The 27202-nt window shown below is 49.4% G+C and overlaps 2 protein-coding genes across 4 annotated transcripts in view; one reads left to right on the forward strand and one right to left on the reverse strand.

Moving 5' to 3' along the window:
• MAU2 (MAU2 sister chromatid cohesion factor) overlaps positions 1 to 11886 on the reverse strand; it is a 34477-nt gene extending 22591 nt beyond the window's left edge. For both annotated transcript variants that reach the window (XM_060007981.1, XM_060007980.1), the window contains exon 1: positions 11608 to 11886. In XM_060007981.1, the coding sequence (XP_059863964.1) occupies positions 11608 to 11886 (279 nt within the window). The remainder of the gene's footprint in view (positions 1 to 11607) is intronic.
• A 303-nt stretch (positions 11887 to 12189) lies between these two features.
• SUGP1 (SURP and G-patch domain containing 1) overlaps positions 12190 to 27202 on the forward strand; it is a 29891-nt gene continuing 14878 nt past the window's right edge. The window contains exons 1-7 of one of the 2 annotated variants that reach the window (XM_060007982.2): positions 12190 to 12298; positions 14024 to 14195; positions 17968 to 18068; positions 19074 to 19274; positions 21544 to 21667; positions 21996 to 22096; positions 23044 to 23167. In XM_060007982.2, the coding sequence (XP_059863965.2) occupies positions 12190 to 12298; positions 14024 to 14195; positions 17968 to 18068; positions 19074 to 19274; positions 21544 to 21667; positions 21996 to 22096; positions 23044 to 23167 (932 nt within the window). The remainder of the gene's footprint in view (positions 12299 to 14023; positions 14196 to 17967; positions 18069 to 19073; positions 19275 to 21543; positions 21668 to 21995; positions 22097 to 23043; positions 23168 to 27202) is intronic. The other variant, XM_060007983.1, reaches the window with a different exon arrangement.

Consider the following 27202-nt stretch of genomic DNA (forward strand, 5'->3'; position numbering starts at 1 on the left):
CAGTGGGGCGAAGAAGCCTTCCTTATGAGTCTGTGGCCCAGGGATGCTCTCCCCACTGCACAAGGCATACTCCAAATTCACGAGAGGACAGTCCACAGAAGTATGTCCATGGTGGGCAGACTGTGAGGGGACACAGCCATTTGCCTACTGCCTGGGGAGGGCCCCACTATGCTGACTTCTCCAGCGCCTTGGCCTGTGCTGCTGGGCCCAGGCCCACATGGGCCCATCAAATGTCTCTGCATTTGGGGATTTTATGTGGTTAACATCTATTCAGTAGACATTTGGGCTGGACCCCACTAACACCTTTTTTCTATAAGTCAGATGTGTCTGTTAATGATCAGTTTCTGTCTCTGACAGTTCTGTTTTCTGACCTGAGGGCTGGAGAAAGAGCATCACATCCCCCTGGGGCCTTTAGTGACCACGGGAAGAGCTGGAAAGTAATGTGTAAAGTTTGAAGACTCAAACCTTCTGGAAGGCCTTGTCTGTCAGTGTGAGAGGCTGTCAGGAGCGCTGCTCTAGGGGCCAGAGGACAAAGTTTGAGGTGTGGACCCACATGGGAGTTAGCAACACTCCAACTCCTGGAGGAGCTGGATCCTAGTGGTCCTTAGCATCCATTTCCCAGAGCCATGATCTGCCACCATTCTCTCATGCATGCACTGTGGGCCACCAGCCCCCAACACACCCCCCAACACACACACAAATTGGGGATGTTGGATAAAGCCCCATAATGTGCCTCATCATGATTCTGTGTCCCCAGTGCCTAGAAGGGGCTGACACATGGGAGGCTCTCAGGAAACATTTGTTGCACGAATGATGACTTTATCTATCATCACAAGGAAATGAGGGCTTCCTCATGCACAAATGGCCACAGAACTGAGGCTTTTGCCTTTTTTTTTTTTTTTTTTGGCTGCATTGGGTCTTCGTTGCTGCGCGAGGCCTTTCTCTAGTTGCAGCAAGTGGGGGCTACTCTTCGTTGTGGTGTGTGGGCTTCTCATTGTCGTGGTTTCTCTTGTTGCAGAGCACGGACTCTAGGCGCTCGGGCTTCAGCAGTTGCAGCATGTGGGCTCAGTAGTTGTGGCGCACGGGCTTAGTTGCTCTGTGGCATGTGCGATCTTCCCAGACCAGGGATAGAACCCGTGTCCCCTGCATTGGCAGGAGGATTCTCAACCACTGCGCCACCAGGGAAGCCCAGGCTTACGCCTTTTAAACACAAAATTCTAATTCCTAAGTGGCATCAGACATCTCCTTGTCTTTAAACGTCACTGTTTCTTGCTCAGGCATCAGTGTCAGTGACACCTGAGCCGTCCCCAAGATGACCCATTTCTGAAGCTGTAGGACTAGCTCCATGTCACGGAGAGCCAGTCATTTCCCCAGGATTGTCAGTCAGAAGCCAATCAAATCACTTTGCTTTTGTACCTTTTTTAACTTGCAACATAAATTCATAATCAGAAATCTAGATATTAGAAAATATGTCCATCTCACAAATTACCCAAGGTTGCTACCTCAACCTATGTTTTACTTTGTAACATTAAAATATAGTTTTTACGTCTTCTTCCTGTCATGCGAAAGCAGCCAAAGTGAGAGTCCTGTCACTACCAGGAAGCCTGCAGGTGTGAGGCAGAGATGTGAATGACCCTACCAGAAGCCTCTGGGGTCACCTTGGGGTTCTCAGGAAAAGCAAGGGTCACCACAGGGCTAGCATACACCCTGAGGGATAGAAGGGCTGGGATCAGCACGCTTCTCATTCCTAGGGCATTCAGTTCAGGGCTGAGTGTTTCAAGGCTTCTTGTACCTCATAACCAAGGTAAGTTTTTCTTAAAAATCAGGTTTTTTTAAGTCACCAAAATGTGTAAAAATAGTTATCAACTGAAACTCCTCTGGGATGGAAGCACAGCATTTAGCAGCCAGCCTTGCCTCTCTCTGCCATGTGACCACGGCTACAAGCATCCCGGTCAGTACTGCCATCGGCAAGTCGGAAGTGGTCTCTACCTTGTGGGTTTGGTGAGGATCCAAAGAGACAGTGCTCCAAGAACCATGAACGCAGAGCCTGGCATGTGGAAAGCACCAAGAATACTATAATAATTCCCAGGCAGGAACCGGAAGAAGTACGGGTTGCAGGGGAGACGGGGCAAGTTGGTAGCATCATGAAGTAAAGGTTCCTAAACACATTTCACTTCCTAAAGTCAGGGGAGACTCAGAGAATGAGTGAAGAAAATGGAAATGCGAACAGGAGGAAGCACAGATACTCTTCCATGAAAATGCTTAACAGCAAGTTCTGCAAATGCAGCTTCTGTACCAGGTTCTGCTCCCAGCTGATGTGGCATGGAATTTACCAGGACACAGCCATGATCCTAAAGGATGAAAGATATGCTCCATCTGTGCCTGATGATGAAAGGCCCAGAATTGAGCCCTTTTAGGCCTTAAAATAAGAAAGGGAAGCTTTTAATCACTTGCTGGGAAGGTAGCCATAGACTCTTGGGCTAAACCTGGAAGCACAATTAAGGAGTATCTGACTGGCAGTTTGGAGCTGCTTTCTAAGTCAGACGAACAACCACTAAAAAGTAGCCCCATTGCAAACACACAGAGAAAGCAAACATGGCATCAACACAGATGCTGCAGTCACTAAAGACCACTGTCCAAAGAATGACTGCCTGGATTATAGCAAATAACGAACAATCCATTCCAGAGAAGTAGCATTTATTCCTCTGTGGCTTTCAAATCAGCAAAATCTAAGGATGATGATGCACTTTCCAGATAAATTAAGAAAGTTAAGGGGGAAATAAATACACATCTAAGTACAGATATAAAGATTCTCAGTTCCACAGTGGAAGCACAAATGACTGAAATGGAACTGTTTGAAAAACAGTAAAATATAAGAGAAGACTGAAAATTTACACAGGAATAGTATGTAGCAAGAGGAAAGACAACAAGGCAAAACTGAAATGAAAAAGAACACAATCTGACAAAACCTGTAGAAATAGCTTCACAAAGTATCTAGCCAAGAGATTTTGATGTAAAGTGACATTCCTTATAATCATGAATGATTTAGTCAGAGTCCCAAAGGAGTCAAGAATTCTGTTGAGGGGACTTCCCTGGTGGTGCAGTGATTAAGAATCTGCCTGCCAATGCAAGGGACACGGGTTCGAGTCTTGGTCCGGGAAGATCCCACATGCCATGGAGCAACTAAACCCATGCGCCACAACTACTGAGCCTGCACTCTAGAGCCCGTGAGCCACAACTACTGAGCCCACGTGCCTAGAGCCTGTGCTCCACAAGACAAGCCACCGCAGTGAGAAGCCCTCGCACCGCAACAAAGAGTAGCCCCTGCTTGCCGCAACGAGAGAAAGCCCGTGTGTAGCAATGAAGACCTGACACAATAAAAAATAAATAAATTAAAAAAAAAAAAGAATTCTGTAGATACATCCCCATCCCTGCCAAAACCATAAGCAAAAAGAGAAGGCTCTCTGGTGAAGTGTCTTGTCATGCACTGTAATAGTTACAGGACCTGCTGAACAGATCCAGGGAATGAGGCAGCCAGCAGGTACTCCGAAGGCCTGCAGAGGCAGGTATGACTGAGAGACCAATGGCTGCAACTTGGATAAAGCTGCTGAGGAAAGGGAGAAATACCCTCCGTCCCTCTGATGGGAACCCTTAACAAATGAACTGATGAAGCAGATGGGTGAGTATATTACACATTCCTTCTGGAAAGCTTACAAATACAGTTGAGGAAACAGAAATAATAATCTACCCTTATATATATAAAAAAGTGATTACAAACAAGGTTAAAGTCTCTCATAGGGAAAGCAAAAGATGATGAAAATAATAGTTAAGGAAGATGAATGTAATACTAAGTTCAGAGGTCAATTAAAAGTTTTATCTATAGCACTTATATGATTCTTTACCTAGTAAAGAATGAAAGGAAAGGAAAGAATAAAAGTTGACAGCTCCGTGATTTGGGAAAAATGCACAGCTAATAAAGAATGAAGTTTAAAAAAAGCATGCTTGCATTGCAACACAAAAGGAGATCAGAAACAACCAAAGAAGGAAAACATTACAAAGAATGGCACTTTAACTGAAATCTGGACAAACTTTCACGTGGGGATGCACCTGACAGAAAGAAAGGTATTTCCAGGTGTAACGACAGTGCGACCTAGGAGGGTATCCTGTGGCTCTATGGAAGACCCCACAAGATTTAGGGTTCTGTAAAATCGAGGGAAAACTCTCCACGATGATAAGGATTTAAATTATGGGTCCAAAGCCAAGCAGCTACAAGGAAGCAATCTGAGGCATGGCTGCTTCTCCTTGACAGCACTGAGTGGGCAAAATATGATAAGGACAATATACACAGTGACTGGACTTCCCCGGTGGCGAAGTGGTTAAGAATCCACCTGCCAATGCAGGGGACACAGGTTCGAGCCCTGGTCCGGGAAGATCCCACATGCCACAGAGCAAGTAAGCCCGTAGGCCACAACTACTGAGCCTGTGAGCCACAACTACTGAAGCCTGCATACCAAGAGCTCGTGCTCCGCAACAAGAGAAGCCACTGTAATGAGAAGCCCATGCACTGCAACAAAGAGGAGCCCCCGTTCACAACAACTAGAGAAAGCCTGCATACAGCAATGAAAACCCAACGCAGCCAAAGATAATTAAATAAGTTTATAAAAATATACATACATATATATATACAGTGACTATGAACCACTGCTAGAAACAGGCTGAATGGAAAGGAAAAAGTAAAACTATCACTGTTTGCACATGACATGATACCATATACAGAAAATCCTAGAGTTGTCACCAAAAAATATAATTTATAAATGAATTCAATAAAGTTGCAGGATACAGAATTAATATACAGAAATCTGTTGTGTTTCCATACACTAATAATGAACTATCAGAAAAAAAATTAAGAAAACAATCCCATTTACAACTGTATCAAAAAGAGTATGGGCTTCCCTGGTGGCGCAGTGGTTGAGAGTCTGCCTGCCGATGCAGAGGACACGCGTTCGTGACCCGGTCCAGGAGGATCCCACATGCCGCGGAGCGGCTGGGCCCGTGGGCCATGGCCGCTGGGCCTGCGTGTCCGCAACGGGAGAGGCCACAGCGGTGAGAGGCCCGTGTACAGCAAAAACAAAAAAAACAAAAACAAAAACAAACAAACAAAAAGAGTAAAGTAGCTAAGAATAAATCTAACCAAGGAAGTAAAAGTCTTATACTCTGAAAACTCTAAGACATCAATGAAAGAAAATGAAGACTACAGAAACGAATGGAAGCTATACTGTGCTCATGGATTGGGAGAATTAATATTGTTAAAATGACCATATTACACAAGGCAATCTGCAGATCCAATGCAATCCCTCTCAAAATACCAATAGTATTTTTCACAGAACTAGAACAAATAATTCTAAAAATTTTATGAAAACACAAAGGACTGTGAGTAGCCAAAGCAATCTTGAGAAAAAAGAACAAAGCTGGAGGTATCATGTTTCCTGATTTCAAACTATGCTACAAACCTACAGCAATAAAAACAGTATGGTAATGGCACAAAAACAGACACATAGATCAATGGAGAATAGACAGCCCAGAAATAAACCCATACTTATACAGCCAATTAATCTAGGACAAAAGAGGCAAGAATACATAATAGGGAAAAGACAGCCTCTTCAATAAATGGTGGTTGGGGCACTTCCCTGGTGGTCCAGTGGTTAAGAATCAGCCTTCCAATGCAGGGTACGTGGGTTCGATCCCTGGCCGGGGAACTAAGATCCCACATGTTGTGGGGCAACTGAGCCCACGCACCACAGCTAGAGAGAAGCCTGAGCACCACAACTAGAGAGAAGCCCACGCACTGCAATGAAAGATCCCGCGTGCTGCAACGAAGACCCAACTAAACCATAAATAAATAAATAAATAAATATTTTTAAAAAATGGTGCTGGGAAAACTGGACAGCCACATGCAAAAGAATCAAACTGGATTACTTTCTCACTCTATATAAAAAAATAAACTTAAAATGGATGAAAGACTTAAAGACCTGAAACCATAAAGCTCCTAGAAGAAAACATGAGCAGTGTACTCTTTGATATCAACCTTAGCAATATTTTTCTGGATCTGTTTCCTCAGGCAAGGGAAACAAAAGCAAAAATAAACAAATGGGGGCTTCCCTGGTGCCGCAGTGGTTAAGAATCCGCCTGCCAATGCAGGGGACACAGGTTCAAGCCCTGGTCCGGGAAGATACCACATGCCGCGGATCAACTAAGCCCGTGTGCCACAACTACTGAGCCTGCACTCTAGAGCCTGCGAGCCACAACTACTGAAGCCCGCGCACCTAGAGCCTGTGCTCCACAACAAGAGAAGCAACTGCAATGAGAAGCCCGCGCACCGCAATGAAGAGTAGCCCCCGCTTGCCGCAACTAGAGAAAGCCCACGCAGCAACGAAGACCCAATGCAACCAAAATTAAATAAATAAATAAATTTAAAAAATAAATAAACAAATGGGACTACACCCAGCTAAAAAGCTTTTGCACAGGAAGGAAACTATTAACAAAACAAAAAGGCAGAATGGAGAGAATGGGAGAAGATACAATTGTCCCTCAGTAACCTCAGGGGATTGGTTCCAGGAGCCCTTGAGGATGCCAAAATCCACAAATGCTCAAGCGCTTATATATTTTTATTTTTTAACTGAAGTATAGTTCATTTACACTGCTGTGTTAGTTTCTGGTTTACATCAAAGTGATTAAGTTACATATATTCATACATATACTTTTTCATATTCTTTTTCATTATGGCTTATTACAAGATACTGAATATAATTTCCTGTGCCATACCTTGTTGTTTATCTGTTTCATATATAGTACTTTGTACCTGATAATCCCAAACTCCTAATTTATCCTTCCCCTACCTCTTTTCCCCCTGGTAACTATCAGATTGTCTTCTATGTCTGTGAGTCTGTTTTCTGTTTGAAATAAGTTCATTTGTATCATATTTTAAATTCCACATATAAGTGATCTCATATGCTATTTGTCTTTCTCTGTCTGACTTACTTCACTTAGTATGATAATCTCTAGGTCCATCCATGTTGCTGCAAATGGCATTATTTCATTCTTTTTTATGGATAAGTAGTAGTCTACTATGTATACATATACCACATTTCTTTATCCATTCATCCATTGATGGACATTTAAGTTGCTTCCATGTTGTGGCTATTATAAACAGTGCTGCTATGAACATTTCAGCGCATGTAGCTTTTTGAATGAGTTTTCATCTTTTCCCGATATATGTCCAGGAGTGGGATTGCTGGATCATATGACAACTCCACTTTTTTCTGTTGTTTAATATATACATTGCTGCCGGTATCTTTTGTTTTTTTTTTTAGATTTAAAAAAAAATTTTATTTATTTTATTTATTTTATTTTTGGCTGCACTGGGTCTCCGTTGCTGCCCATGGGCTTTCTCTAGGTGCAGCAGGTGGGGGCTACTCTTCGTTGTAGTGTGCAGGCTTCTCATTGCGGTGTCTTCTCTTGTTGCAGAGCATGGGCTCCAGGCACACAGGCTTCAGTAGTTGTGACGCATGGGATCAACAGTTGTGTCTCGCGGGCTCTAGAGCACAGGCTCAGCAGTTGTGGCGCACTGGCTTAGTTGCTCCGAGGCATGTGGGATCCTCCGGGACCAGGACTCCAACCCGTGTCCCCTGCATTGGTGGGTGAATTCTTAACCACTGCATCACCAGGGAAGCCCAACAACTCTATTTTAAGGAACCTCCATACTGTTCCCCATAGTGGCTGTACCAATTTACATTCCCACCAACAGTGCAGGAGGGTTTCCTTTCCTTTACACACGCTCTAGCATTTATTATTTGTAGACTTTTTGATGATGGCCATTCTGACCGGTGTGAGGTGATACCTCAATGTAGTTCTGATTTGCATTTCTCTAATAACTAGCAATGCTGAGCATCTTTTCATGCACCTATTGGCTATCTTCTTTGGAGAAACGTCTATTTAAGTTAAAGTCCCTTTTTTTAAAAAAATAATTTTATTTATTTCATTTATTTTATTTTTGGCTGTGTTGGGTCTTCGTTGCTGCACATGAGCTTTCTCTAGTCGTGGCGAGCGGGGGCTACTGTTCGTTGTGGTGCATGGACTCTAGGCACGTGGGCTTCACTAGTTGTGGCTTGCGGGCTCAGTAGTTGTGGCGCACGGGCTTAGCTGCTCCGTGGCATGTGGGATCTTCCCGGACCAGGGCTCGAACCCATGTCCCCTGCATTGGCAGGCGGATTCTTAACCACTGTGCCACCAGGGAAGCCCTGAAAAGGGGGCCCTTGTGCACTGTTGGACTGTAAATTGGTGCAGCCACTATGGAAAACAGTATGGAGGTTCCTCAAAAAATTAAAAATAGAACTACCATAAGGCTTCCCTGGTGGTGCAGTGGTTAAGAATCCGCCTGCTAATGCAGGGGACACGGGTTCGAGTCCTGGTCCGGAAGATCCCACATGCTGTGGAGCAACTAAGCCCGTGTGCGACCACTACTGAGCCTGTGCTCTAGAGCCCGTGCTCCACAACAAGAGAAGTCACCGCAATGAGAAGCCTGTGCACCGCAACGATAGTAGCCCCCGCTTGCCACAACTAGAGAAAGCCCGCACACAGCAACAAAGACCCAATGCAGCCAAAAATAAATTAATTAAATAAAAATTAAAAAAGACCCTACAATATTTCAAATTAAAAAAAGAAAACAAAAAAGAAACAGGTTGAATGGCCTGAAGACAAGGGAAAGGAGGTGGCAGGATTTGTTGTTAACTGAGAGAAGGGAGAGCTTCAGAACCAGCACATCCACTAAAGGCACTGGGAGTCAGGCCCGGGCAGTCACAGCCTCCACCCTTCCCACACCCAAGGAAGCTTGACACTTCGTTTGATCTCAGCCTCATCACTGCTCAGGAGAGACCCTGATATCAACCAGTCACCAACAGCTCAGGCACTCCTCGGGATTGACCTGAAACTCTGAGCGCTTCTCAAGGCTTGCTCCCCCACCTCATTCAGGACTCTGTTCAAATGTGACTCCCACAAATAGAGACCCCCTCATTACCTTTGCTAAAAATAGCTCCCTGTCAACTCCAACCCTCACCCTGGTTTTCATGGTTCTTCTATCGCTGCCTAACCTTTTACTATATATTCATTGTTTGTCTCCCTCACAAAAACATAAGCTTCTGTGGGCAAGGACTGCTTTAGTCACTGTTGATCCCCAGCACCTAGAATAGGTCTTGGCACCCAGTGTGAGCTGATTAAATATCTGCTGAATGCATGAAAGAAAAGAACTTCACAAAAACAACGACTTGGACTTCCCCGGTGGCGCAGCGGTTAAGAATCTGCCTGCCAGTGCAGGGGACGCGGGTTCAAGCCCTGGTCTGGAAAGATCCCACATGCTGCAGAGCAACTAAGCCCGTGCGCCACAACTACTGAGCCTGCGCTCTAGAGCCTGTGAGCCACAACTATTCAGCCCATGTGCTACAGCTACTGAAACCCACGCGCCTAGAGCCTGTGCTCCACAACAAGAGAAGACATTGCGGGGTTTCCCTGGTGGTGCAGTGGTTGAGAGTCCGCCTGCCGATGCAGGGGACACGGGTTCATGCCCCGGTCCGGGAAGATCCCACATGCCACGGAGCAGCTGGGCCTGTGAGCCATGGCCGCTGAGCCTGCGCGTTGGAGCCTGAGCTCCGCAACGGGAGAGGCCACAACAGAGAGAGGCCCACGTTCCGCAAAAAAAAAAAAAAAAAAAAAAGACACTGCAACGAGAAGCCCGTGCACTGTAATGAAGAGTAGCCCCCGCACACTGCTCCTAGAGAAAGCCCGCGGCAGCAATGAAGGCCCAACACAGCCAAAAATTAATTAATTAATTAATTAAAAGAAAAAACCAACCACCACCCACGACTTATCGTCTTGGCATGGACCCTGGCGATCTTGACCTTAGATTTTTTGTTGTTGTTGTAAATTTATTTATTATTATTATTTTTTAATTTTTGGTTGCGTTGGGTCTTCATTGCTGCGCTCGGGATTTCTCTGGTCGCGGCGAGAGGGGGCTACTCTTTGTTGCGGTGCGCGGGCTTCTCATTGCAGTGGCTTCTCATTGCGGAGCACGGGCTCTAGGTGCACGGGCTTCAGTAGTTGTGGCACGGGAGCTCTAGAGTGCAGGCTCAGTAGTTGTGGTGCACCGGCTTCAGTGCTCCGCGGCATGTGGGATCTTCCCGGACCAGGGCTCGAACCCGTGTCCCCTGCATTGGCAGGTGGATTCTTAACCACAGCGCCACCAGGGAAGCCCTTGAGCCTAGGTTTGAGCTCAATTTTGTTAATAAGTTGCTGTGTGGCTTTGGGCAAATCACTTTACCTCTTTGGGCCCATACTGCCTCATTCGTGAAACAAGGAAGTGGATCAAGAAAGAACTAAAGTCCCCTTCCAACTCTTTACAGTCTGCAAAACAAAGATCTGATTATCCTACCAAAGGCAATTTGTTACTAGCCACCGGTGGGTTCAGATTTACCTCAGGATCAACACATTTTTAAAATCGAAGTTGACTGTATTCAAGAAGTCTTGGGCTTCCCTGGTGGCGCAGTGGTTGAGAATCTGCCTGCTAATGCAGGGGACATGGGTTCGAGCCCTGGTCTGGGAGGATCCCACATGCCGCGGAGCAACTAGGCCCGTGAGCCACAACTACTGAGCCTGCGCGTCTGGAGCCTGTGCTCTGCAACGAGAGGCCGCGATAGTGAGTGGCCCCCGCTTGCCACAACTAGAGAAAACCCTCGCACAGAAACCAAGGCCCAACATAGCAAAAATACATAAATAAATTAATAAACTCCTACTCCCAACATCAAAAAAAAAAAAAAAAAAACAAGAAAAAAACTCACCTCATACCTCTGGCAGGAAGAGAGGAAAGTAACCATTAAAAAAAAAAAAAAAAAAGAAGTCCCTCCTCTAAGCAGAATAAAGCTGGGTGAACGGCAATTGGACACACCGTATGACAGGAGCGCGGTGTTGCTCTAAGTAGAAACAACTGCACAGCCAGAAAGGGCAGAATGATGGCCACTTTCCCACATTTTTTGAGGCACCAAGATCCCACAGGTCAACATGGGAAGATAGGGCCTGCCCTCTGAAGGGGACGGTTGAGTGGATGGTGGGAGGAAAAGAAATCACAGGTAGATACGGAGAAAGCAGGAGCCCTGAGCTCTGGAATCCAGACACCCCCCCCACCCCCCCGCCCAGTTCTGCCTTTTGCAGGACTTCAAACGACTGCTTCTAGGCTCTGGGCCTCTGCCTCTCACCTATGACTCCCCTCATCATTGATGGGGGCACAACCCTGTTGCTCCTGAAAGACGCAACTCTCGGAGTACCCGGACCGGAGTCCTAGGCCTCTGCCTGTCACCAGAAACATTAAGTACGGTACGGGGCGAGTTCCCTCGGGTCCCCTGAGAGGCTCACGTCTTCGGGGTCTTGCTGTTGGTGCGGAAGTCACGCCCCAGGTCCCGGAGGAGCGGCGCCGGCGGCCCCCGCCCGCCAGGGTCGCGACCCCTCAGCCCAAGCTCGGAAAAGAGCCTGCACCTCCACCCTTGCGGCCCGGCCCGCGCTCACCGCCTTCTCCAGGTGGCTGCGCGCCTGCTCGCTGTTCTTGGTGTGGTGGTAGAGCACGGAACCGAGCTGCAGGTGTGTTCGGGCCTCAATGCGCTGCGGCGGCTTGAAGGGGAACACGGCCTGCAAGCAGTGCACACATAGGCGGATCTTGGGCGGGCTGGAAGTGCGGAAGTGTTCGGCAAAGCCCAGGAGCGCCAGGTACCACGACTCAGCCGCCTCGGCCTGCGCTGCCTGGGCCGCCGCAGCCTGAGCCGCCGCCGCCGCCGCCTGAGCCGCCATTTTGGCCTCCCCAACAACAAACTGCCGCCACAGGGAGGCGGAAGCAGGCGCACGGGGCGGGGCCGGGAGCGCCTCGCGTTTCTCGCGAGAGCTTCTGTACAAAGCATCCTGGAACATGTAGTTTGTATTTGGAGTGGCCGCGGCTCCGGGAAGGTCTGAGAAAAGGCGACACCATCTGGTCCGCGGGACTGTGACCGGAGATTTCCGATGGGCTGAGGTTTGCATTCCTAGGGTGAAGACTCCAGGTGTCCAAGCAATGGCAGGGCGTGGCTTGCCGACGCGGACTACATCTCCCATCAGGCCATGCGTACTATAACAAGCGCCCCCCGCCACCACCACCCCTCCGCCCCCGGTGGCGCCGGAGCATTGTGGGATTGGATGAGTCTCAAGATGGACAACCGGGATGTTGCAGGTAACAGCCCCCGCCTCCCCGCAAGCGTCTGCCTGGGTGTTCGGGCTATGAGTCTTTGCTTAGCCCTACCGTCGGGCCTACCTCAACCCGCCGGCCCTTAGCCTCAGCTTCCCGGTGGCTGGAAGAGGCGGCTTCTGCATCACCCCCGTCTCCCGAGACCCCAGACCAAGTTACCCCGCCCCCGCCCACCCCCCCCAACCGCTGGTTTGCTGAGGACGCCAGGCTTTCCTTAAAGGCCGCCACCGGGATCTGCCCTGCGCCTGCTTTCCGAAATAACCGCCTTCAGGGCTGCTCAGACCTCCGCTCCCCGAGCCAGTGGCAACCTTGGGCTGTCCTGCGCCTCTCTTCGTGGCAGCTGCTGACTGGCCTGTATCCCGCTTTCTGGAAAAGCTGTTTTTCCGAACTGCACTTGGCTTCCCTGTACACATTTTCCTGGGTCTTTAGAGCCCCTACTTTAGCACAAGCTTTATTCTTTCCCCACCCCAGCCCTAGCCCTCCACCCAGACTGGGATACATTGAAGAAATATTCATTGTGTGCTAGGCACTGTGCTAGTTGCTGAGGATGTAGTGTAACCAAAACGGGGCCATGCCTTCCTGAAGGCTACTTTCTACTGGGGCATCACAATGCACAAAAAAGGAAATATTTACAGAGAGTGAGTTATAATGATACGAGAGAGTGGAGGTGCAGGTTGCTGATATTGGGTGGTCAAGGAAAGCCTTTTTGAGAAGAAGATACTTGAGATGAGAAGATGCCAACTATTGGAAGGCCTGGAAGGCAGAGCCTTCTATGCAGAGGGGGACAGCAAGTGCAAAAGCCTTGAGAGCTTGTCATTTTGAAGAATGTCAGGGATGAAGTGGAAGTGGGGAGGGGAGCCATCTCTGGCAGCGTCTTGAAAATCGGCTTTCAGAATTTGGATTTTATTTTGAGTCCCATGGGGAACGTTCGAGGTGTCTTCTCCATCTCCACAACTACCACCCTTGTCTGAAGACACCATCATCTTTTGCTTGGAGACAGTAAGCCTCCTTGTTGGTCTCCTTGCTGCCTATGCACTCTGTCCAATCAGTAGACAGAATGATCTTAAAAATAAAAATACCAGTTGGATCTTATCAGCTTAATACTCCCCAGTCACTTCCTAAAATCCTTTAAGTAAAACTCAGACTCCCTATTTTGCCCTACCCCCGCTAGCCCCACCCCTGGAACCGCCTGCTCTGACCACATTGGACCTCTGCTTCTTACTCTGCCCAGATCACTCCCCATGTGGCTTTTCAGGAAGCCACCTCTTTATCTTTCTGGTTTTAGCTTAAATGTCCCCTTTTTTAACGGTTATTTTCTGACTAGCTGTATAGGTGGTCCTCTGTTATGCTTTCTCATCTTTTTTTTTGTTTCCAGCAGAGAGCTCTTATCATGATTTTGCAACTACTTTTTTGTTACAAGTCTTTTGTCTCCTCAGCCAGAGGTGAATCCCACATGGGCAGAGGCCCCTTCTGTCTTGATTAGCACCAAGTACAGCATCTGGTGCATAACTCAGTAAATGTTTGCTAAATACAGCATCTGGTGCATAACTCAGTAAATGTTTGCTAAATAAATGAAGGAACAGATGTGTGAATGTCAGTCTGAATGTTAGTTGCTGCCTGAGAGGGCAGCTCTGGGCTGCTCCCATAGCAGCTGCTGGGCACGTTTTTGGAGCAAAGGTGATTTCTGATGTACTTCTTTTACCTCCCCAGGAAAGGCTAACCGGTGGTTTGGGGTTGCTCCTCCCAAGTCTGGAAAAATGAACATGAACATCCTTCACCAGGAGGAGCTCATTGCTCAGAAGAAACGGGAAATTGAAGCCAAAATGGAGCAGAAAGCCAAGCAGAATCAGGTGGCCAGCCCTCAGCCCCGGCATCCTGGCGAGTAAGTCTACCCTGAGACTGGATTAGGATCTTTGAGGGTCACCAACAGAGGGTTTTGCTTGCGAGAGTAGTCGAGGTGTTTCTGCATCTAGCCACAGCCTGATGGTGCAAGGAGGAACGCAGGTGCACTTTCAGGAGGCTGTGTGGCAGGAGAGAAACAAGGGGTGTATGGGAGCCCAGAGGATGGCTGCCAACTCTTTCACTCAGTGGTTATTTACTGTTGACCTGTTGTGGGCCAGGGACCAAGAATACAGCACGGAGCAAAAACCCAGATTCCATCTCTGCCTTTATGGGGCTCACAGTCTACTTGTGAAGGGATGCTCTGGTAGGTAACATGAGGCAGTGTGCTCCCAGATGCAGCAGCTGCCGTAGGGATGCAGAAGAGGCTCTGCATTCTGAAGGCCCCAGGCAGAGCCAGCCCTTTGAGGAAGCAGGAAAGGACAGCAAAGGGCAGAAGGGAGGCGAGCCCCTGTGTGTCAGGCAGCTCGAGCTGCTGCACCAAAGGGGCTGTTTCTGAGCCAGGAGAGAGGGTTTCCTCCTGACTGTCCTGAGAGGCTCTGAGGGCACCCAAGAGTTTTGAGCAGGGGTGGTGTGATCATGAGGGCACCCAAGAGTTTTGAGCAGGGGTGGTGTGATCAGGGCGACAAGATCCAACAATTTCAGGCTGGAGGTTGACAGAGACAAGCCCCTTCCTCTGCGGTCTGAAGTGTGGAGCATGTTAGCCCTCGGCTAAGGCTCTGTTCCAGCTCCCACCTTTTCTAAGAGTCCGTGGCTTCTCCTTGAGGGCGGGACTTAGACTTTATTCTTGTTGGAACCTCCAGGGTGTGCAGGAACATGGGGACTGGATGTTGAGTGATCTGTGGGTGGGCTTGTGGACTGTCACCCCTGGGGTTATGGAAGGACTTGCACAAAGATGGGAAAGGCCTGTAGGACTGCTTCCAAGAGGGCCCCCTGGAGGCTGCTGGATCTCAGCGCCAGGATCAGGCAGCCAAAAAGGAACATCAGGTAGGTAGGTGCAGAGTACAGGTAGCTTTGAAAATAAGGTTGTTTTCCCCATTGTAAAAGCTTAGAACACCTTAGAATTTCGTGCTGCAGAAATAAGAAACATTCAGGTTGCCTCAAGAGAACCATTTTGATATATTCCCTTCCCATGTCATTGCTTTGTTTCACTAAATTGTGGTCAATTTCATATGTCGCTTCCCCCGCCCCCCACTTTTTAAAGGAAAAGCTTCCCCCCAACCCCCGCGTTACAACTCTTTAGAACCGCCACAGTGTTAAAGTTTTATTTATTTATATTAAGATATGACTTACATGCCATAAAATTGAGTTTTTAAACTATACAACCTAGTGATTTTCAGTATATTCACAGCATTGTGCAACTATTATCACTAATTCCAGAACATTTTGTCACTCCAGAAAGAAACCCCATGCCCATTAGCAATCACTCCCCATTCCCTCTTCCCTCAGCCCCTGACAACGACTAATCTACTTTCTGTCTGTGTGGATTTACCTATTCTAGATATTTCATGTAATACGCGGCCTTTTGTGTCTGGCTGTTTTCACTGGACGTGATGTTTTCAAGGTTCATCACTTTGTAGCATGTGTCAGTACTTCATTCCTTTTTTTGGTGGCTGAATAATATTCCATTGTGTGGCTGGACCATGTTTTGTTTATCTGTTCATCAAAAGCCATCATTTAACAGCTGTGTGATAACCCCTGCCATTTAAAAAAAAATAGATTTTATTTATTTATTTGTTTATTTATTTATTGGCTGCGTTGGGTCTTCGTGGCTGTGCGTGGGCTCTCTCTAGTTGCCGAGGGCTTCTTACTGCGGTGGCTTCTCTTGTTGCAGAGCATAGGCTCCAGGCGCAGGCTTCATTAGTTGTGGCCGGGCTCCAGAGCGCAGGCTCAGTAGTTGTGGCGCATGGGCTTCGTTGCTCCGCGGCATGTGGGATCTTCCCGGACCAGGGCCCCATGTCCCCTGCATTGGCATGCGGATTCTTAACCACTGCGCCACCAGGGAAGCCTCTGCCATTTGTTATGGGTGGTTTTCAAGTGGGATTCGTGTGCTGACATGCTGCTGACCCGAAGTGTTTTTGGGGGGTTTTTTTTTGGCCGCACCGTGTGGTTTGCGGGGTCTTAGTTCCCTGACCAGGGATTGAACCCAGGCCCTTGGCAGTGAAAGTGCGGAGTCCTAACCACTGGACCGCCAGAGAATTCCCCCCGAAGTATTTTCTTGTCCTTCATTGTCCCTGCCTTCTTTCTGTCCCTCCTGAGGGAGGTGCACACAGCATGAGGACAAGGCCAGGGTCACTAGGAGGCCCTGCTTGTTTAATGCCAAGGCTGGTTATCAGCAGAACTTTCTCTTTCATATAAAATAACTTTTACTGCCTTCTCTCTCTCTTGTGTTTTTTAACTTTAAAGATAATTCATATATGTGGTAGAAAACCTGGGAAGTAGAGGAGAAGAAAATGAGGAAGAAATAAAATCAGTTGTAACCCTGCAACCCAGAGGCAAGTGCTGGTTGCATTTGATGGATTTTTGTAACAATTTTTCAGTCAAATATATTTTTACATAAGTAGGACCACCCTGTAGATACTGTTTTATATCCTGCCTTTTTGTTTTTCATTTAACGTTATGCTTGGTTGCTTTATTTATAAGAATTTAACTTTTCAGGGCCACTCCATCTGCCTTATGGATGTCTCGTAATTTATTTAACCAGTGCCCTTTGTTGACTACTTAGGTTTTTTTCCACTTTTACTTCATTAGAACGGATTTCTAGGAGGATAAAACTTCACTTTAAAGGAAAAAGTTCAGACCTGTGGGCTCCCTGAGCTTTTTCAGTTATTGGGTGTGTCTGTATGATGGATGTACCCCTAAAAGCAGCACATACGAGGAGTTTCTGAGGTTAGAGCAAGATAGTATGCTGTAGGAAAAGACGAAAGAAGTAGAACATATGCTATGATCACAGCCTTATTTCCTCTATTTCTAATCTAAGGGGCAAATCAAAGAAGTATATCAAAGTATTAATTGTGGCTCTTGTGAGGTGAGGAGACTTTTTTAGGGTTTTCTCCTTGCTTTCTACATTTCTGATTTTTTCCACGTTCCCATTTGCTCATAATGAGCCTCTATCACTTTTTTGATAAGGAAAGATGAATTTGAATTAAACATTTAGGCCCCTGGGTTTGCTTTTGTGTTCGTTAAAAATAAATTTTTCTTATTTCAAAATAAAACATATTCTTTTCAAAAAGAGAAAGTAATAAAAATATAAAATTCCCCTGTAATTCTCCCACCAAGAAATTGCTTTGGGTATTTTCCTCTGCACATGTGAAACCCACAGAAGCGCTGGCTGACCCAGGCATGGAACTGCGGTCACACGCAGGTACAGACATAGGCCCTGCCTTTGAGAACTCTGCAGTCTAGCTGGGAAAACGGACGTAAGAGTCAGTGATAGCCCAGATGATTTGTTAACAATAAGTATGGCAGGTGGTTCTGAGCCACCTTCTTGGGGAGGCCCTTTGGACCGGGAAGGTCAACATGCGGGTAGAGAGAACACCAGCACAGGTGGGATTGCTTTGACTAGAACAAGATTGTTCCATCTTACTTCTCTGAAGACTGCTCTGTGCACTCAGTTGTTCCCTGGCATCTTTGGGGGCCTGTTTTGGGTCCCCTTAGGTGAGAACACAGGGGTGGGGGTGGGACTGAGGCCAGCAAGGCGTGCTCCCTCCCCTCTTCTCAAGGCTTACCCTGCCTGTCCTCTGTCTCGGGTCTAGAATTGCAAACGCACACAACTCTAATGTTTCCAACAAGTTCGCCAACGACGGCAGCTTCTTGCAGCAGTTTCTGAAGTTGCAGAAGGCACAGACCAGCACAGGTGAGTGCAGTCCCCCCTGTCCCATCTCACCTCCTCCTAGAGCTCCCCCTGCTGGCTTTCTCTCCCAAGGGTCCCTCAGCACCTCAGAAATGGCAGGTCCCGCCTTAGACTTGTTCCTCTCACCCCTCGTTCATTGAGCGCCCTCATTCTACTCGTCCTCACACTAAACGCCCAAGGGGAGAGTGCAGACCTTGCCCTCTAGATGCTTACCCCCAAGAAGTGGAGACAAAGAAGCCAGGTTTCGATCCAGGGGGTAGGGGCCAGGACTAAGCATGCCCCAGGGTTGTGGGACTGAGGCTTGAGTCAGCGGCAGCCCAGGTGCAAGGAACAGGACCCTCTTCGGGCGGGGGCGGGGGGCGGGTGCGCTTGGCCCACAGGAGCCCCATGGGACACGCCAGGTGTGAGAATCACCACCTGTGGGAAGCCCACCTGTATCTGTGGTTGTGCAGTTTACCAGTCTCATTTTTACTGTAAGAAAGTTACTGGTGAAACAGCTGACCTTCAACCTTTGTCAGGTTTCCCAGGTAACAGTGAAGACAGTTAACCCAAGGCCAAGTTTGCCCACAGAGAGGGAGAAAGGGCTATATGAGCTCTTCACTGCAGGGTCTCATGCCATGAGTCGTGTTTGAAAAGTCCCAAATAGACTGGCTCCAGCCCACTACTGACAAGCAGAGGGAGTGAGTGTAAGCTGGACGTGGGGGTTCAGGTCTCATCCGGAAGAGCTGCAGCATCCCTAGGCATCAGAGGCACCTACTGCCAGAGTTGCCGCCTGCAGAGTCCCGGGCTGGGTGACCACAGTAGATTCTTCTCTGCGCCTCAGGGGTCCTCATCTGTAGAATGGGGGTGGCGTCCTCCCTGAGTGCTTCTGGTCACTCACTGCCTACCAGTGCTATGCGAGAAGTTAAGAACCCAGCCACTTGGGGCTCAGGGTGTGCAGGTTAGGCAGGAAGATAGGAAACCTGCACCACAGACCTTGAGTGTGGGTATCCTTCCTTGTATCCCAAGATGCCCGCCCGAGTGCGCCCGCTGCCCCGCCTCGTGTGCTCCCGCGCACCGGGAAGAGGCCCCCCCTCATCAGTAGCCCGCCGGGCCAGATGAAGAACTACGTGCATGCCAAGCAGCTGCCCGTGGCCAGCCGCCCGAGCGTCTTCCAGTCTCCTGACGAGGACGAGGAGGAGGACTATGAACAGTGGCTGGAGATCAAAGGTGAGGGGCCGGGGCTGCTGCCCCCCTTCCACGGCTGCCCCCCAGCTGCTCCAGCAGGGTCCACGGGCACCGGGGACAGCGCAGCCAGGGCTGTGGGGTGCTTGGGGCTGTGGTCAGGGGGTGCCTTCAGGATGAGCGAGGTGAAGGAAGGGGTGGGGAGCAGAGCATGGGGAGCATGGAGGGGCTGCAGAGTGTGGGCTTCATCCTGGGAGCTGTGGGACCCACTGTCCACTTGTGTGGGGGCTGGCCTCCGGGGGGGCGTTCTCAGGGGAGCATTCACTTGTGCCCTCCTCATCCAGTACTAGAAGAGGAGCTCCTCAGTGCGGGTACTTGTCTCCACGAGTTTGGGCCAGAGGTATGAGCGTGCCGGTTGGAGGGCGTGCTCTCCTGCCCAGGGAAGGACAGTCATTGGCCTTGGGTGAGCCAGTTCCAGCCCCATGGTGGAGGAGGGTGGAGGAGGGTGGTGATGGTGGCACTCCTAGTGCATCCAGCCATGACCATATTCAGAACGAGACTTCGGTGCTGTGTGGAGAACGAGCTGTGTGAAGTCCTGGCCCTAGGCCACCTCTGCTCCAGGATGGCTAGCACAGTTATGTCTGCCTGACAGGACAGACTGAAGCGACCATATAATCATGCCATGACAGCCTCTAGGCCTCTTGTTCTGGATGAGGGTGCCGGCTTCAGGCCGTTTATCTAAACAGATCAGGGGCCAACCTCGAAGCTTGGAGCATTAGTCAGAATGGAGTCAGTGAGTGTGGTGTTTCCTCAGAGAGGGGCCCTGGCAGTTCAAGGGTACCCTGCTGGGAACTGCTGCTTTATGAGGGGCAGTGGGTGTCTCAAGGCCCTTGAGGCTTTTATGGCCTGCTGTTGATACAGCCTCAGAAAAGCACCTGTGCTTGTAAAGTGACCAGGTCAGGGTTGTTGCCAGGCATGTGGGAGGAGGATGAGGCTTAGGAAAAAGGTAGACACAGAATGTCTCTGAGACCTCTTATAGGTCCTCCTTAGGCCACATGTTGTACCCCGCCACCCCAACCCCGCGAGCTTCCTGGCAGTACAAGCAGCAGGGGGAATAAGAGTGGCCACAGGCTCAGTGTCTGGCCCCATTGCCAGGAGGAGCAAACATTCCTAAACACTGACTGACATCAAGAAATTTCTTCTGGGAGTTTTCCTATGAGGGATGTGAGCTGTATGGTGGCTGACAGTCTCAGAAACAGGCCAGCAGTAAATACAAAAGCAAGTTCCATGTGGCTCAAAGTGGAGGCTAATAAAAAAAAAAATATATATATATATATACACATATGTATGTTTTTTTTGTTTCGGTTTTTTTGTCGGTACGCGGGCCTCCCACTGTTGTGGCCTCTCCCGTTGCGGAGCACAGGCTCCGGACGTGCAGGTTCAGCGGCCATGGCTCACAGGCCCAGCCGCTCCGCAGCATGTGGGATCTTCCCGGACCGGGGCACGAACCCATGTCCCCTGCATCGGCAGGCGGACTCTCAACCACTGCGCCACCAGGGAAGCCCCCAAAATATATTTTTTAGTGGTGTTCACTGAAAGTGCTCTGAGGTAACAATTAAACCCGTTGCAATGAGTGTCCCTAGCTCCCAGATGTTGGTCTGGAAACACATGTTCTCACTCATGGAAACCAGGACTTCTTGGAGAAATGGCTGGCTCTAGGTCTGGGCAGGAAGCGTCTGAGATGATCCTGAAGTGCCCTGTCCCAGCAGGTATCGAGGAGGCCATCAGAGACTGGGGTCATGTCCAAAGGCCTCGGGAGCCAGCTTGAAGAGGCTCCACTGGCCACAGAGGGGGTGATTGAGCTTCTATGATGATATTAATTGTGTTGGATTGAAACCCACTGACATCTTAAAATCAGAGTTTGTAATGATATTTAAAAAAAAAGAATTTGTCTTTGAAGGATGAAAGGGAATTGATTTATTGTACTGAACACTGGTAAAGAAAGGGATTGAGCATTCCACAAAAGGAGGGGGAGGGTGGCTATGTTTTCCAACATCTCCCTGCCAGCCTGGGGACTGGCTTGGCCTTTGGGAGGCTCACACACTTTTCTCCCTCCAGCATGTCTCGCAAAGGCTGTCTAGACCGACTCACCCCTCATCATGGTGCTTTGTGCATGGACCCGGGACGCCCGACAACCTCCCGCATTTCACCCTCTTCTCCCCCGACCCCTCTGTCCTTGTGGTCCGTAGAGAGAGTGTGCCTGTTGACTGTGGGGTGTGTGAGTTGAACCCCAGTACTGACAGCCTCCTTAAAGTTTCACCCCCAGAGGGAGCCGAGACTCGGAAAGTGATAGAGAAATTGGCCCGCTTTGTGGCAGAAGGAGGCCCCGAGTTAGAAAAAGTAGCTATGGAGAACTACAAGGATAACCCAGCATTTTCGTAAGTACTTCTGGGAGGGGAAGACCACTGCTACTTAATGTTCCTGCCACATGTTAGTACATGCAAATGTTCTTGTAAAACCCTGGTGGTGACTGAAGCTGCCCGGGGCTGGGTGCTTACTTGCGTGGGCCAGATACTGTTCTGAGAGCTTTCTAATTCACACCAGAGGTAGCAAGGGGCCCCAGTGTGGTGTGGAGACTTATTTTTGGGCCCCATCTAGGTGTCTCTGCTCACCAGCTTGCTTTTGCACAGTATGTGTTCAGAAGCTGCATGGGTCCACCCATCCCCGTTGCTCATTTTCCACTCTTTGTTTTACAAAACTCTCCAGGTTTTTGCATGATAAGAATAGCAGGGAATTCCTCTACTACAGAAAGAAGGTGGCTGAGATAAGAAAGGAAGCACAGAAGTTGCAGGCAGCCTCTCAGAAAGGTAGGTGGCTGAAGTGGGTGGGAGGTTCTAGGGAGGCGTGTGGACAAACCACGCCCCAGGTGGAATCGGGGTTCCTTTTCTGGAACCCGTCGTGGTGTGGGGTGGCGTTGACAGTGCAGGTCTATGCCCTCCCAGGGGGCTGGGGTCATGCTGGGACCAGCACTGCCCTCCCTGCCAGTGCTCTGAGATGAAATCTAAGGGTCAAGGTAAAGGTCAAGGTCATGTCCAGGAGCTCAGCCCTGTGCATGTAAACGGGGCACAGGGGAGGAACATTTGCCCCTTGGTTCATGGTCATTTTCACAAGTGCTAATGAGCACCTGATGCGTGCTGGGCACTGAGGACACCTAGAGACAAATGGAGTGACTGACACTTGTCGAGGGGGGCCAGGAGACAAAAACGGTCAGCTGGTGGGATGAGTGTCGGGAGGGTGAGATGCTGCCTGGTCTCCAGCTGTAATGAAGTGAAACCCCAGCCAGGTGCTGGTGGGCAGCAGGGGGATTGATGTTTAAGCCAAATGTGGGCCACAGACGTTGGTTCATCATGTCTGTCACTTGCAGTCCCTTGCCCTGACCTTCTTCCCAGGAGAGGTGGGCCAGGCCCATCCCCCCATGTGACCTGGGGGGGACAGCTGCCAGCAGAAAGACTGAGGTGGGGATTCCCATCTCTCCAGCCTGGACCCAGACTCTCCCTCACATTCTGTTCCCATGTCCCAGTGTGGGTCCAAAACCCCCAGGGGTGGGAAGGGGTCGGGTGTGGGGGGCAGAAGCTCAAGATATATTATTATATTAATTTAGGTGTTTGGTTCCAGTGCAGTAATCTGATTCCCATTTGCCTGTTTTTCTTTGTATTGTTCCTAAAATAAACCCCTCTTGTTGCCCGGGGTTCTTAGCAGAAATTAGGCTGTTGGGTGTGGTGAGTTGAGCTCAGTACTGACAGCCTGCTTAAAGTTTCACCCCCAGAGGATGAAGAGGTCAAGAACCTCGCAGAAAAGTTGGCCAGGTTCATAGCGGATGGGGGTCCCGAGGTGGAAACCATTGCCCTCCAGAACAACCGCGAGAACCAGGCATTCAGGTAAGCGGTGGGGGGGAACCCACTGGAGAGGTAACCTCTCACCCTAGTCACAGCTCCCCCGCTGAGAAAATGGGCTTGGTGTGGTATTGAGACGTGCTAGGGTCCCATGGCAAGAAGTTGGCAGGGCCAGGACTCAGGTCCAGGAGTTTCTGACCACAGAGTTTAGGCGTGCCACCGCATAGGCATTCCCCAGGTGCACATCGGTGCCCTGAATCATCTCTGAGGCAGGTGTGTGGGGACCTTTGGGGCCTTGTGTTTTCCAGGTGCCTCATGGAGAAAGTCTCTAGCACTTGCCTTGCTCCCTTGTAACAGAATAGGCCAGGCTCTCGAGCAGAAACTCACAGAATTGTTGTTCACTGTTTGCATCCTGAGGGTCTCATCTTTACGACAAGGGAAATGGCAGGAAAGCAGGGAATGTGATACCTCAGGCTCTGGGGAGGGGGAACCCACAGCCTGTGTGCAGGTTCCACAGAGTGGGTGGGACAAGTATCCTGGCCTCCCTGCTGTTCCCAGCCACAGAGTCACACACCACTCCCTCAGGCTGGGTCTGTGCTCCCCCCGCTCTGTCATTCGTTGGGTGGGTTCAGCCCCAGCTCTTTGTGGGGGAAGGCGGGTCGGGGGGCTGGATGTTGGGGTGTGGGAGGGGTGGTCACTGCTGCAGGGCGGGGGCCGGCAGAGGTTTGTGAGGTGGACGCTGAACCTGTTGTGGAGGTGACGCACCCATGAGGACACTTGGCCACGAGTAACACAAGTCCCCATTCAGTCAGTGAGGAGATGCGATGGCGCTTTTAACGAATGTGCTAGAGCAGCAGCCATCTGGGCTGGTCGATTCTGCAGCTCTAGACACCATCAGGGACTCAGGAAGAAAGAAGAAGGTGCGGATGCCGGGCAGGCGGCCAGTCGCATCTACTACATGTGAGCCAGCCTGAGCTAGACATGGAACAAAGTGAAGGGCGTCTGGAGGGACTGCCACGCAGGACTGAAGTGGCAGAGATGGCGGGCGCTGTGCCACCTTGGCGGGGGAGCAGGGTGAGCGTTGACGCAGTGCAGATGGGCCTTGGAGCCGGGCCGGGCTGGGTCCCAGAGGGCTCAGGTGTCCACTGAGAGCCTTTGGAGGGTCTGCATAGGGAGTGACAGGGTCAACTGTTCTTCCAGGATCATCTGGCCACAGTTGTGGAGGGTGGTCAGGCACACCAGGTTGAGGCACATGGGGACAGAAGGGAACCATCGCGTGGGGCCGGGGGTGGGGAAGGGCTGCTGAGGGTTTCAGGTGTCCCTGTGTCTGGTACCTGGGCAGCTAGGAGCTTTCGTGGGGGCTGTGGGGTGTTTGGGTCTAGAGTTCAGGAGACCCAGGATCTCCTCGCAAAGTAGTGATATCGGCCACCACTCTGCACTACCCAAACCAGTGTTGCAGTGTTACGGTATAAGTCACTACGTCTTTTTTTTTTCTTCTTCATTTACCTAAGTAAGTTTATTTAAACAGGAAACTTAGTGTACTGTCACTTAGCGTGACAAGAGCTGACAAAAAATCTATCTCAGGCAAAGTGGGCGAGGTAGTGGAATTCTGTACAAAACCCCCAGCGCAAGTGGCTCTCCCTGGTCACAGGGGTCCAGGGCTCAGCAGCTCCAGCCGAGCCTTTTCCCTGGGGTCAAAGCGAAGAGACATTATCACCACAAGTGACTCCAGGCCCTCCCTGCAGCTCTTGCGCCTTGTGGGGGCATTACTGGCAGGCATCCAGCTTGTTGGGTGTGGCTTTGATGGAGGCTAGAGGGTGACTGCCACGGATGAGGACAGAGCCTGGGGGTGTCTGGCAGAGAAGTAGCTGAAGGTGACCAGCGTGGTCTGGGGGAGCTCATTTCAACACCAGAGCTGAACTACAGTTGGCACTCCACACATTGGACCTGGGCAAGGCATGCAGGTTCATACCAAGCAGACTGTTTCATCTTCACATGGGGTCAGGTGCAAGGCAGCTCCTCTCACCCCAAATCTAACAGCCACCCGTGTTCCTGCCGCTCTGGGCCCTTCCCTTCTGATTTCCCAGCAGCTGTGAGTTTTGGGAAACAATTGTAATAGCTGTGCTCATCCGTAAAGAAGCTGGAAATGTCTGTTCCTTTGACCAGTCATTCTACTTCTGAGATGCCATCCCCAGAAATAATGTTATATATATAGCACTGTCATAGTCTTGAAAAATTAGTAACACAATGAAAGTCCAGCCCCAGTGGGCTAAACTCCTATAACTGCATCTCCCCAGTGGAATCGTGGCCATCGGAAGGCAAGTTGTTGAAGGTGGTAGCAACCAGCACACCTCAAGCCATGTGTGACTCTTAACACATCACCCGGGTGAACCATGTTGTTCTTTACAACCGCCTGGCGTGTTGGCCTTTAACAGGTGAGCAAGGCAAGGAGGCCAGTTGGTGGAGATGCCTTTACCACCATGCTACACTGCATTCTGACAGGAAAGCCTTATGTTGTCGGGTTAAGAAATTCTTAAAATATCAGGATACGGAAAATAGAATCACAGCTCTGTTCAAATAAATCTGCAGTGGAAAAAGTCTGGAAGGAAAAGACACTAAAGTGATAACTTTGGTTAACCCTGTGGGTGGGATTACACCAGTCAGAGGGGGTCTTCGTTGTAGAATCCCCTGCACCTGTGCCCTGGGCCCATAGTGAGCTGTTATGCTCCTCGCAGACAGGCATACCCATGGGGGGCTCTTGGGTGCTGCCTCTCAGAGAATCAGCATGAATCAGCAGCTGAGACCAGGAAGAGGCAAGCTTGTGAGCCTAGAGGAGACCCACCCCGTTAGGAGCTGCCCCCCTGCCCCAGTGGGCGAATTCCCCAGTCTGCTTTTCTTGGAGGAACCAAATCACTTTAAATCCATGTCCTGGTTGCTACGAGTCTTTTTTAAATTCAGCCATCTGCTCCCTTCCCTCTTTGAACGACTTCTTGCTTTCGTCTCTTAATTTTTTTTAAGATGTTATTTTTTGAGCAGTTTTAGGTTCGCAGCAGAATTGAGGGGAAGCTACAGAGACTTCCCATGTGCCCCCTTCCCCGAAACATGCACAGCCTCCCCCATTATCAACATCCCCCACCAGGATAGTATATTTGTTACAATTGATGAACCTACGTTGACACATCATGATCACCCAAAGTCTATAGTTAGGGTTCACTCTTGGTGTTGCGTATTCTATGGGTTTGGACAAATGCGTAATGACATGTATCCATCATTATGATATCATACAGAGTATTCTCACTGCCCTAATATTCCCTGTGTTCTGCCTGTTCATCCCTTTTTCCTCCCTAACCCCTGGCAACCACGTAGTTTTGCCTTTTCCAGAATGTCATATAATTGGAATCATAGTATGTTGCTTTTTCAGATTAGCTTCCTTCACTGAGTAATATGTATTTAGGGTTGCGCTGAGTCTTTTTGTTTTTGTTTTGTTTTGTTTTGCGGTACGCGGGCCTCTCACTGTTGCGGCCTCTCCCGTTGTGGAGCACAGGCTCCGGACGCGCAGGCTCAGTGGCCATGGCTCACGGGCCCAGCCGCTCCGCAGCATGTGGGATCTTTCCAGACCGGGGCACGAACCCATGTCCCCTGCATTGGCAGGCGGACTCTCAACCACTGCGCCACCAGGGAAGCCCTCTGAGTCTTTTTTTGGCTTGATAGCCCATTTCTTTTTAGCACTTAATAATTTTCCATTGTCTGGATGTACCGCAGTTTATTTAATATTCACCTCCTGCAGGACATCTTGGTCGCTCCCAAGTTTTGGCAATTATGAACAAAGTTGTTGTAAACATCAGTGTGCAGGGTTTTTGTGTGGACATAAATTTTCAACTCTTTTATACCAAGAAGTGTGATTGCTGGATTGTATGGTATATTTAGTTTTGTAAGAAACAGCCTGTCTTCCAAAATGGCTTGTACCATCTGCATTCCCTGCAGCAACGAATGAGAGTTTCAGTAGCTCCATATCAACATTTGATGTTGTCAGTGTTTTGGATTTTGGCCGTTCTTATAGATGTGTAGTGATATTCATTG

The sequence above is a fragment of the Delphinus delphis genome, chromosome 3 (assembly GCF_949987515.2).
Source record: "Delphinus delphis chromosome 3, mDelDel1.2, whole genome shotgun sequence".
In the NCBI taxonomy this organism is placed as follows: Eukaryota; Metazoa; Chordata; class Mammalia; order Artiodactyla; family Delphinidae; genus Delphinus; species Delphinus delphis.